The sequence below is a fragment of the Orcinus orca genome, chromosome 1, assembly GCF_937001465.1.
Source record: "Orcinus orca chromosome 1, mOrcOrc1.1, whole genome shotgun sequence".
NCBI classification, from domain to species: Eukaryota; Metazoa; Chordata; class Mammalia; order Artiodactyla; family Delphinidae; genus Orcinus; species Orcinus orca.
Window position 1 is genome coordinate 55,949,244 of NC_064559.1, and position 12,925 is coordinate 55,962,168.

Below are 12,925 nucleotides of genomic sequence, written 5' to 3' on the forward strand. Positions count from 1 at the left end.
AGAATTTGGGGAAAGAGAAATTAGTAACAATGAACTGGTAGGTAAGGGAGGGTGGAAAAGGAGCTGGGTGGGGACGAAGGTAATTTAAGAGGGTGTGTAAAGCGCTCAGAAAACGAGGAACAGACAATGACCGTCAGACTCCAATATCAGTATCACAGCTCCGCTCCCAGATAGTTAATTTGCCCATATTCCGTTGAACAACGCGAGAACGTACATCCAATTAACTACGCCCTCCTTCCTATACGCTAAAGACCCGCCTGCCGCCCCGCCCCCTGCGGCCCAGGTCCCGCCCCTCGTGTCCTCGCTGTATCCGGCAGCGTTAATAAAGTTGCAGCAGTTTGACATTTGCGGCGGACAACATGGCGGCCTCCACGCTCGGCTCTCTGCTGCGGACAGTCCGGCAGGTCTGCGCCACGCCCTTATACCCTCCTCCCCCTCTCCTCTGAACCCCCAAACCCACGGGTCCCCCACTATTATGCCAGCTGTAGCGCCCAGTGCAGACTCGTCTCAGGGTTTTCGCTCTGCCCACTTCCCTCCTCCGGCCTGCTTCAGGGGAGGGCCGAGCTGCAGATGTAAATTTGATATTCCTAAGCTTAGAGCTGACTGGCGTTGAAAGCTACAGATTGACAGATAAGGAGTGTAGGTGGGGAGAGAAGGTGTCCGAGGAATGAGGCCCCAGAGCCTTCAATGTTAAGAGAGCCCAGCAAAGGAGACTTCAAAGAAGCAGAGCGAGGGAGGAGAGCGTGGTGGCCCGGAAGCACTCCAGGAGCAGGGAGTGGGCAACTCTCTGCTCAAAGTCAATTAAAAGACGAGCTGAGAATTGCTTGTTGGGTTTAGCAGAGTGGAAATTGTTGGGACCTCGATCTTAGCCGTTTCGATGGCGTGGTGGGGGCGAAAGCGTTCACGACAGAATAGGAGGAAAGAAATTGGAGACTACGAATATAGACAAGCCTTTGAAAACGCTTTGCCGCAAAGGGGAGCAGAAAAATGGGTCAATAACTGCAGAGGAGGTGGGTTAAGAGTGGGTGTTATGTGTTATTTTTTTTTTAATGTGACAGAAGTAACTGCATGTTTTTGTGTTAAAGGGAAAGGTTCTGTAAAGTGGGGAAAATGGATGATGTAGGAGAGGGAAGAATTGCTGGAGCTGTACCGCTGTGTAGGCAAGAGATGTTGAGTTTTGTGTTCAATTGTTTGGTCTTAGGAACATAGTTAATCTGTAATAGCGTTGTCCAGTAGAAGTAAAATGCCAACCACATATGTAACTTAAAAGTTTCTAAGTGGCCACATTAAAAAAAGTAAAAAGCAGATGAAATTAATTTTATTAAAATATTTTATTTAACTAGGTATGTCAAAAATATTATTTCAATATGTAGTCTTATAAACGTGATGTATGAGGTATTTACATTCTTTTTTTCATACTAGATCTTCAAACTCAGGTTTGTATTTTATACTTAAAGCACATCTTAGCTTGGATGCTAAATTTTCCACCATTAAAATGGAAAATGTAGGAGCTTCCCTGGTGGTGCAGTGGTTAAGAATCTGCCTGCCAACGTAGGGGACATGGGTTCGAGCCCTGGTCCGGGAAGATCCCACATGCCGCAGAGCAACTAAGCCCATGCACCACAACTATTGAGCCTGTGCTCTAGAGCGCGCGAGCCACGACTCCTGAAGCCTGGGCACCTAGAGCCTGTGCTCTGCAACAAGAGAAGCCACCACAAGGAAGACCCAATGCAGCCAAAAATAAATTTTAAAAAATAAATTTATTTTTTAAACGGAAAATGTAGTCCTACCAAAACACTAAAGTTAATGTTTATCTTGCTTCCGTTTAAATTTTTTAATTAATTAAAATTAAATAAAATTAGGAATTACGTTTCTCTCGTTATATTTCAAACTCACTAGCTGTGTGTGGTTAGTGGCTACTGTATTGGACAGAGCAGATCTTTAATAACAGGATGGAATGTAGTACATGTGACTACAGATGCTTTTTTAAAAATTTATTTTAATTGAAGTATAGTTGATTTGCAATGTTGTGTTAATTTCTGCTGTACAGCAAAGTGATTCCGTTATACATATTTTTTTCATATTCTTTTCCATTATGGTTTATTATAGGATATTGAATATAGTTCCCTGTGTTATTCAGTAGGACCTTTTTGTTTATCCATTCTATATAATAGTTTGCATCTGCTAATCCCAAACCCTCATCTGTCCCTCCCCCTTGGCAGCCAGAAGTCTGTTCTCTATATCTGATTACAGGTGCTTTTAATTTCGTAATTAAAGAGAAATTGAAGTCATCAGCTAAATGTGGGGATGTGGGAGCAGGTGTCAGAGATTTGAGGAAAGATGGTGTAAAATAGTCAAGAGTAGATCGGAAGAATAGTGGCAAGAATTAGAGCCAGTACAGTGAAGTGAGAGAGGGACCAGGGAGTTGAGGGTGTCTGAAAGATGACATTGTATTTACGGACCATGGAATTCAGGCTGGGTAAGCGGGAGATAGGAAATCAAAAGCTGAGAGCCAGTGAAGAACTGGTAGGAACAATGGATTAAAAGTCTCAGAGGAGCTGTTATGAGGTGTTAGAAGGAGCAAGCTAGAAAGAAGTGATAGAGAATGAGATACACACAGCTGAGACAATGGAGGGCTTGCACCTACTGGTAATAAAAGACCTAGGGCATGGAAGTGAATAGGTAAAGAAGAGTGGAGGACAAAAATCACTGGAGGAAAAGAGTTCGAGGAATGGAGAGATCACAGTGTAATTTCATGTGTGTTGAGATCACCAGGAATTAAGACAGGAAGAATATTGGAGAGAGCGACAGTGAGCCAGCATTTACAGTGAGTGAAAAACGAAAGGGAATGGTGGGGGCTGTGGTAGATGACTGCAGTGGTGACCTGTGGTGGGAGTACAACCCAATGGCACAAGAGCCAAAGCTTACTTTCAGGAAGGAGGGACAGTCTGGAAGCTGCAGCAAAGAGCCAGGAAGCTTTCTCCCACTCGTGAGAGAAAAAAAGAGCTACGGGGAAACTATCGGGGATTCAAGATTCTCTAGAGCAAATATCTGAAGGAGATGTTAAGGAATTGAGGATTTAGAAAATTTCGGCGATGGTAGACCATGAGTTGAAGAGGGCCCAGTGGAAGAGTTTTAGGAGGTGAAGAGCGGTGAGAGAGAGGGGCAGGATAGGATAAGTACAGAACAATGCAATCTTAATATATAAAGCACTGTTATCAACTGGTAAGAAAATACTGACAATAGAAATGTGGGCAAAGGACATACACTATTTACAGAAGAAATTACTATAATAGACCAATAAATGTTTATTTTAAAAGTGTATTGCTTTTATAGTCAGAAAGAAAGTTGTGGAAAAAGAATGAAAGGTGTTTTGTTTTGTTTTCTTAAATAAATAGAAACCTGTTAGGAGATGGTAGAGAGGATGTTGATTAGGAATAGTCTGGAAAAGAATTGAGGGGAAAAATGTTTAATTTTGTTTTCTAATTCTCTTTAACTTTCAATGTCATAGATAAAAACAAACCTTGCATTGACCCTTAATGTGAATTGTTTCTCTCAGCCAAAATGATCTCCTCAGACCTTACCACTATATCTTGTTCATTTCCTCTTTTGGTTTGGAAAAACTTAACCTTCTCTTCCTTCCTTTCCATGATGCTCATTTCCAGCCACAGTGACCACGTGTTCATTTGACTCAGTCGTGTCAAATCGATATTGAAATTTCCTTCATGCTGTCTTATTTCCAAAAAGCAGATTTTAGAGTTGTTGTATTTCCCCATGAGACTTTGAAGCATTGAAGATGCTCAGTTTATCTTTTGTTAATAGATTGAAAAAACGTTTTCTTTCTAATCTACTATTCTCATTTTCGGCTTTATATTCTGTATAATGCTGTACATATATTTGTTTCTAAAACAGCAGTTATAAGAGACCATCATTATTTTCTATAGCTGCAATTTAACGAACATATAATATTTGCTCTGGTTTGGGGGAGACTAGAGTTTCTAGTGGCCTATACTCTCTCTGCCTGTACTGTCAGTCAGAATTGTAAACTCGCACCATGTAAACATGTGACAATGAGGAGCCTACTATTTTATTACTGGACAACTCATGCTAAGAAATATTAGGTCAATGATAATTTCAAATTATAATTTTGAAATAATGCTTTGACCCAGCAGTTCTGCTTCCAAGAATTTATCCTACTGATACATAGAAATATATATGAAATGATTTACATAAGACATTATTCATTGCAGCATTGTTTATAATGATAACTGGTGAGGTATGGTCTAGCTGTCCACCAGTAGGTCACAGGATAATAAATCATGATGCCTCTGTGGGGAGGAAAAAGTAACTGCTTTATCTTCTTCTAAGTTCTCAGCTGGGGCCCTTGTAACAAGAGAAAATCATACAAATTTGTAAGTTTTACCCGACACAGGAAGTTTCATAGGGAAATGAAGACCCAAAGAAGTTAAACCTGAGTAGTTTTGTGCTAGGTTTGATGAAGCCTGGAAAGTCATGGGGAAATTTGATAAGACAAAAGGTATGGGCTAAGTGTAGAAAACTAAGGGAAACTTAGCAAGGCCTGTTATTCAGATTCTTCTCAGTGTCCCTCAGGCTTCAGACATAAAGATGCTTCTTTCATGCCCTGGCTATAGGGAGGGCACCTCTCACATAAGGGTCTTATGACCTGTTTCAGGGGAAGGTCAGAAAGCCCTTCTTGCACCTGCTGTTTCTCAAATTCCATTTGCTTGAAATAGTCAGTATGCCAAAGGAGCCATATTTTGAGGTAGTGTCTCCTGAACCTGGTCACATCCATATAGTGGAATATTATGTGACCTAAAACAATGTGGAAGCTTTTTGGCATGTGGATATGGAAAGATCTCCAAGATGTATTGTTAAATGTGAAAAAAGGGGGTAGGGGAAGAAACATGGGAGTGGGCGTGTGTACATGTATTTTATAGACAAAAATCTCTGGAAGGCTGCACAAGAAACTAGTAACTGGATACCTCTGGAGGTGGGGGTGTGGTCACTTGGCTGGTGAGGGACGAGGTGGGAGGGTGAATCCACTGTATGTCTATACTTTTTTAAAATTTCATTTTTTTATTGAACTATAGTTGATTTCAGCAAAGTGATTTGGTTATATTTGGTGTGTTTTATATATTTTTTTCGATTCTTTTCCATTATAGGTTATTATAAGATCGAATATATTTCCCTGTGCTATACTGTAAATCCTTGTTTATCTGTTTTATATATGCTAATATGTATCTGTTAATCCTATATTCCTGATTTATCTACCTCTCCTTCCTCCCGTCCTGTTATCCCTTTTGGTAACCATAAGTTTGTTTTCCGTGTCTGTGAGTCTGTTTCTGATTTGTAAATAAGTTCATTTGTACTATTTTTTAGATTCCACATATAAGTTATATTTGTCTTTCTCTGACTTGCTTCACTTAGTATGATAATCTCTGGGTCCATCCATGTTGCTGCAAATGGCATTATTTCTTTTTTATGGCTGAGTAATATTTCATCTTCTTTATCCATTCACCTATTGATGGACACTTAGGTTGCTTCCATGTCTTGGCTGTTGTAAATAGTGCTGCTATGAACATTGGTCTTCATGTATCTTTTCTAATTAAAGTTTTTTTCCAGATATATGCCCAGGACTGGGATTGCAAGATCATATGGTAACTCTATTTTCAGTTTCTTGAGGAACCTCCATACTGTTTCCCATAGTGGCAGCACCAATTTACATTCCCACCAAAGTGTAGGAGGGTTCCCTTTTCTCACAACCTCTCCAGCATTTGTTATTTGTAGACTTTCTGATGGTGTCCATTCTGACCTGTGTGAAGTGATACCTCATTTTAGTTTTGATTTGCATTTCTCTAATAATTAGCAATATTGAGCATCTTTTCATATGCTTGTTGGCCATCTGTATGTCTTCTTTGGAGAAATGTCTATTTAGGACTATTTAGGTCTTCTGTCCATTTTTTGATTTTTTTTTTTATATTAAGCTGTGTGAGCTGTTTGTATATTTTGGAAATTAATCCCTTGTCAGAAGTATTGTTTGCAAATATTTTCTCCTAGTTGGTTGGTTTTCTTTTTGTTTTCTTTATGATTTCCTTTGCTGTGCAACAGCTTAGTTTAACTGGGTCCCATTTGTTTATTTTTATTTCCATTTTGCTAGAAGGTGGATCCAAAAACATATTGTTGCAATTTATGTCAAAGAGTGTTCTGCCTATGTTTTCTTCTAGGAGTTTTATAGTATCTAGTCTTACATTTAGGTCTTTAATCCATTTTGAGTTTATTTTTATCTATTGTGTTCAAATTTCATTCTTTTGCACATAACTGTACAGTTCTTCCAGGACCTTTTAATGAAGAGACTGTCTTTTCTCCATTGTCTATTCTTGCCTCCTTTGTCATAGATTAATTGACCATAGGTGTGTGGGTTTATTTCTAGGCTTTCTGTCCTGTTCCATTAATCTATGTGTCTGTTTTTGTTCCACTACCATACTGTATTGATTTCTCTAACTTTGTAGTATTGTCTGAAGTCAAGAAAGGTGATTCCTCCAGTACCATTCTTCTTTCTCAAGATTGTTTAGGCTTTTTGGGGTCTTTTCTGTTTCCATATAAATTTAAACATTGTTCTAGTTCTGTGAAAAATGCCATTGGTAATTTGATATGCCTTTAGATTACACTTGTCTTTTTCTTGTGGTTGATTTCTATCTAATCTATTGCCATTGGATTGCACTGAATCTGTAGATTGCCTTGGGTAGTGTGGTCATTTTAACAATATTGATTCTTCCAACCCAAGAACATGGTATATCTTTCCATCTGTTTGTGCCATGTTCAGTGTCTCTCAGTTTTTGCAGTACAGGTTTTTTGCCTCCTTAGGTAGGTTTATTCATAGGTAGTTTATTCTTTTGATGGGAAACTTTAACTGTGCTGTCAACTTTGGAGAAGTATCCCAGTTGTACCATGTTGGGTTGGCATTGTACAGAAATCAACAGCCATATTGGTCTAGAAACGTTAAACATAATTTTTTCCATTTGTACAGGGGTAGCACACTGTATTAAATATGTAAGGTCTTATCTACATGGGTTTGATTACAGAAACTAATAAAGTATTCTCTAAATAAAAAAATTGTTTATATTATTGTTAATAATATAAATTGTTTATATTGTTAATATAACAATATAAATTGTTTCCTCAATTTCTCATTCTGATATTCCATTGTTTGTGTATAGAAATGCAACAGATTTCTGTGTATTAATTTTGTATCCTACAACTTTATCAAATTCTTTGACGAGCTCTAGTAGCTTTCTTGTGGCGTCTTTAGGATTTTCTGTGTATAGTGTCATCTGAAAACAGCAACAGTTTTATTTCTTCTTTTCCATTTTGGATTCCTTTAATTTCTTTTTGTCTCTGATTGCTGTGGCTAGGACTTCCAGAACTATGTTGAATAAAAGTGGCACGAGTGGCCATCCTTGTCTTGTTCCTGATCTTAGAGGAAATGCTTTCAGCTTTTCACCATTGAGTATGATGTTAGCTGTGGGTTTGTAATATATGGCCTTTATTATGTTAAGGTAGGTTCCCTCTGTGCCCACTTTCTGGAGAGTTTTTATCATAAATGGATGTTGAATTTTATCAAAAGCTTTTTCTCCAACTATTGAGATAATCATATGCTTTTTATTCTTCATTGTTATTGTGGTGTATCACACTGATTGATTTGCAGATATTGAAAAATCCTTGCATCTCTGGGATAAATCCCACTTGATCATGGTATATGATCCTTTTAACCTATCGTTGGATTTGGTTTGATAATATTTAGTTGAGGATTTTTGAATCTATCTTCATCAGTGATATTGGCCTGTACTTTTCTTTTTTTGTGTGGGTTCTTTGTCTAGTTTTGGTATCAGGGTGATGGTGGTATCATAGAATGAGTTCAGAAGTGTTCCTTCCTCTGCCATTTTTGGGAATAGTTTCACAAGGATAGTTATTAACTCTTCTCTAAATGTTCGGTAGAATTCACCTGTGAAGCCATCTGGTCCTGGACTTTGGCTTGTTGGGAGTTTTTAAATTACCAACCCAATTTCACTACTTATAATTGGTCTGTTCATATTTTCTATTTCTTCCTGGTTCAGTCTTGCAAGATTGTACCTTTCTAAGAATTTGTCCATTTCTTCTAGGTTGTCCATTTTATTGGCATATAGTTGCTCAAAGTAGTCTCTTATGATTCTTTGTATTTCTGTGGTGGCAGTTGTAACTTCTCTATTTCTATTTTATTGATTTGGGACTGCTCGCTTTTTTTTCTTGATGAGTCTGGTAAAGGCTTATCAATTTTGTTTATCTTTTCAAAGAACTAGCTTTTAGTTTCATCGTCATTCCTATTTTTTTAGTCTCTATTTCATTTCTGCTCTGATCTTTATGATTTCTTTCCTTCTACTAACTTTGGGTTTTGTTCTTCTTTCTCTAGTTGCTTTAGGTGTAAGGTTAGGCTGTTTATTTGAGATTTTTCTTGTTTCCTTGCATCTCTAAACTTCCCTCTAAGAACTGCTTTTGCTGTGTCCCATAGATTTTGGATTGTTGTGTTTTCATTTTCATTTGTCTCCAGGTATTTTTTGATTTCCTCTTTGACTTATTCAGTGATCCATTGATTGTTTAGTAGCATATTGTTTAACCTCCATGTGTTTGTGTTTTTGCAGTCTTTTTCTTGTAGTCGAATTCTATCCTCATAGTGTTGTGGTCAGAAAAGATGCGTGATATGATTTCAGTTTTCTTAAATTTACCAGGGTTTGCTTTGTTGCTCAGCATGTGATCTATCCTGGAGAATGTTCCATGTGCCCTTGAAAAGAATTTGTATTCTGCTGCTTTCAGATGGAATGCTCTATAAATATCAATTAAGTCTATCTGGTCTAATGTGTCATTTAAGGCCTGTGTTTCCTTATTGATTTTCTGTCTGGATGATCTGTCCATTGATGTAAGTGGGGTGTTAAAGTCCCCCACTAAAATTATTATATATTCTTGTATTGATCCTTTGATCATTATGTAGTGTCTTTCTTTGTCTCTTGTAACAGTCTTTTTTTTAAAGTCTATTTTGTCTGATATAAATATTGCTGTTCTGACTTTCTTTAGATTTGCATTTGCATGGAGTATCTTCTTCCATTCCCTCACTTTCAGTGTGTATGCGTCTTTAGATCTGAAGTGTGTCTCTTGTAGGCAGCAAATATACTGGTCCTGTTTTTGTATCCATTCAGTCAGTCTGTGTCTTTTGGTTGGAGCATTTGGTCTGTTTACATTTAAGGTAATTATCAATATGTATGTTCCTATTACTATTTTGTTAATTGCTTTGGATTTGTTTTTGTAGGTCTTTTTTTGCCCTTTTTTCTCCTGTTCTCCTGTGTTGTGATTTGATGACTATTTTTAGTGGTATGTTTGGATTCCTTTTTCTTTTTTGTGTCTGTATCTATCATAGATTTTTGTTTTGCAGTTACCATGAGGTTTTTGTATAGGAGTCTATATTTATGCATGCTTGTTTCAAGTTGCCCATCTCTTAATTTCTAATGCATTTTAGCTACACTCACTGCATTTGTAGTCTCCTTTCCTCACTATTACTGTTTTTTGGTTTTTTGGGTTGTTTTTTGCGGTACGCGGGCCTCTCACTGTTGTGGCCTCTCACTGTTGTGGCCTCTCCCGTTGTGGAGCACAGGCTCCGGACGCGCAGGCTCAGCGGCCATGGCTCACGGGCCCAGCCACTCCGCGACATGTGGGATCTTCCCAGACCGGGGCACGAACCTGTGTCCCCTGCGGTGGCAGGCGGACTCTCAACCACTGCGCCACCAGGGAAGCCCACTGTTACTGTTTTTGATTTTACATTTTACATCTGATTGTTTTGTGTATCGCTTAACTGCTTACAATGGTTACAAATGATTTTACTACTTTAGTCTTTTAACCTCCCTACTAGCTTTGTGCATGGATGATTTTCTACCTTTATTGTATGTTTGCCTTTATCAATGAGCTTTTCCATTTTGTAATTTGCTTGCTTCTAGTTGTGGCCTTTTCATTTCCGCCTGATGAAGTTCCTTTAGCAGGTGCTGTAAAGCTGGTTTGGTGGTGCTGAATTCTTTTAGCTCTTGCTTGTGTGTAAAGCTTCTGATTTCTCCATGAAATCTGAATGAGAGCCTTGCTGGGTAGAGTATTCTTGGTTGTAGGTTTTTCTCTTTTATCACTTTAAGTATATCCTGCCACTCCCTTTTAGCCTGTAGTTTCTGCTGAAAAATCAGCTGATAGCCTTATCAGAGTTCCCTTGTGTGTTATTTGTTGCTTTTCCCTTGTTGCTTTTAATAGTCTCTCTTTATATTTAATTTTTGTCATCTTTCTTACAATGCATTGTGGTGTATTCCTCTGTGGGTTAATCCTGTATGGGACTCTCTGCACTTCCTGTACTTGGGTGACTGTTTCCTTCCCCAGGTTAGGGCAGTTTTCAGCTATTATCTGTTCATTTATTTTCCAAGACCACCCTTTCTCCCTCCTTCTGGGATCCCTAAAATGCCAGTATTAGTGTGCTTGATGTTATCCCAGAGGTTTCTTAAGCTGTCCTCATTTCATTTCATTCTTTTTTCTTCTTTCTGTTTAGTGGCAGTGATTTCCACTACCTCTGTCTTCCAGCTCACTGATCCGTCCTTCTGAATCATTTAGTCTACTGTAGATTCCTTCTAGTGTATTTTTTATATCAGTTATTGTATTTTTAGTTCTTTATATTCTTTATATTTTCTAATTCTTTTTTAAAAACTTCTGATTTCTTGCTCTGTGCATCTATTCTCCTCCCAAGTTCTTTGATCGTCTTTACAATCATTACTCTGAACTCTTTCTTGGGTGGATTGCCTATCTCCACGTGACTTAGTTGTTCTTCTGGGGTTTTATCTTGTTTATTCGTGTGAAACATATTCCTCTGTTGCCTCATTTTATGTAAATTGCTATTTGTGTTTTTATGTATGTGGTAGGTTGGTTTCGGTCCTCCACCTTGGAAAACTGGCCCTCTGTAGGAAACGTCATTTGTGTCCCAGCAGTGCACTCCCCTCTCATCCCTCAAGGATCAGGGGCCAGCTGGTCCCAGGGTAGTGTCTGGCCTGTGTTTGTGGACTCAGTCTGCAGGCTGCGGAACTGTAGTTTTCGTGCTTCTAGTGACTGTCCCCTGGTAGGTGAGCCTGGTGTAGAGGCTTGTGCAGGCTTCTTGGTGGGAGGGGCTGGTGCCTGTCCCCTGGTGGGTAGAACTGGGTCTTGGTCCTCTGATGGACAGGACCATGTCTAGGGACATATCTAGAGGAGGCTGTGAGCTCAGGAAGTCTTTAGGTAGCCTGTCTGCTGATGGGTTTGACTGTGTCCCTGCCCATTGTATTGTTTGCCTCAGTGCCTCTCAGTACTTGAGCCTATGGATGGGTGGGGCCAGGTCTTTGTGCCAAAATGTCAGCCTCCACAAGAACTCACACATGCAGATGAATGCTCCCTGATACATCAGGGACCAGAGTCTGTGTCCCCAGGGTGGGCCACAGCCACCTCCCCAGGAGACCCTCCAAGACCAGCAGGTAGGTCTGGCCCAGGCTTCTGTCAGATTACTGCTTTTGCCCTTGGTCCGGCGCATGTGAGATTTTGTGTGCGCACTTTGAGAGTGAAGTCTCTATTTCCCCCATTCCTGTGGAACTCTTGCAATCAAGCCCCACTGGCCTTCAAAGCCAAATGCTCTGGGGGCTCCTCTTCCCCATGTCAGACCCCTGGGCTGGGAGTGGAGTCTGACAGGCTCAGAACTCTCACTTCTTTGGGAGAACCTGTGCAATATAATTATTCTCTAGTTTGTGGGAAGCACACCTGGGGGTATGGGATTTGATTATATCATGAGTGTGCCCATCTCATTGTGGTTCCATCTTTATGTATTTAGATGTAGAGAATCTTTTCTGCTAAGTTTCAGTCCTTTTTAACAATGGTTCTGCAGATTGTTCTGATTTTCGTGTGCTCGTGAGAGGAGGTGTGCTTAGGGTCCTTCTCTGCCATCTTGGCTGCTCTCCCTTCAGCATTTTTATTACTTCCTTTTTGGACTTGGAGTCATGTAGACTGGAGAGGTCTGTTTCATTGCTTGTTCTTTCAGGGGATTTCACCTGTTCTTTTAATTGGGAGTAATTCTTCTGCTTTTTCATTTTACTTATATTTCTCTTATTCTGAATTTATTTTTTTAAGTATTAAATTTATTTATTTATATTCTATTTTTGGCTGCGTTGGGTCTTCGTTGCATGTGGGCTTTCTTAGTTGCAGCAAGTGGGGCTACTCTTCATTGCGATGCATGGGCTTCTCATTGCAGTGGCTTCTCTTGTTGCGGAGCACGGGCTCTAGGTGCACAGGCTTCAGTAGTTGTGGCACACAGGCTCAGTAGTTGTGGCTCACGGGCTCTAGAGCACAGTCTCAGTAGTTTTGGCACACAGGCTTAGTTGCTCCGTGGCATGTGGGATCTTCCCAGACCAGGGCTTGAACCTGTATCCCCTGCATTGGCAGGCATATTGTTAACCACTGTGCCAGCAGGGAAGTCCCTCTTACTCTGAATTTAGGGAAAACAGTTGTCTACTGTGGTTTTGAAGGGCTGTTTTTATCTGTGAGTGACCCTGTGTAGACTGTATGAGTCCAGTATTTTTGGTGCGAGGGCTGTTTTTGGCTTGCTGTGTCTTTCCTCAGGGTGTACTGGCCCTTGTCTTCTTGATATAGGTGGTGTGTTTGATATTGTGTTGACTGGAGCCTGCACTGGATGTTGGGCAGGACCTCCTCTTTTCTCTGTGATTGTTAACAACCCTGTCAGGGGTAGAGTCTGCTCCCCGTTTGTTGGAGTGGAAGCCCCTAGATCCGATTCTAAGCTTCAATGTGAGGTAGGCAGGACTAGAACACTCCCTCT

The 12,925-nt window shown here is 39.8% G+C and overlaps 1 protein-coding gene across 3 annotated transcripts in view; it reads left to right on the forward strand.

Moving 5' to 3' along the window:
- The first annotated feature begins 272 nt into the window (after window positions 1-272).
- Window positions 273-12,925, forward strand: part of MRPS14 (mitochondrial ribosomal protein S14) — a 29,257-nt gene continuing 16,604 nt past the window's right edge. Inside the window, exon 1 of one of the 3 annotated variants that reach the window (XM_004269785.2) lies at window positions 273-404. In XM_004269785.2, coding sequence (XP_004269833.1) covers window positions 360-404 — 45 coding nt within the window. In that variant the 5' untranslated portion in view covers window positions 273-359. Of the gene's footprint in view, window positions 405-466; window positions 992-12,925 lie in introns of those variants that run through there. The other 2 variants (XM_033428131.2, XM_033428130.2) reach the window with 2 other exon arrangements.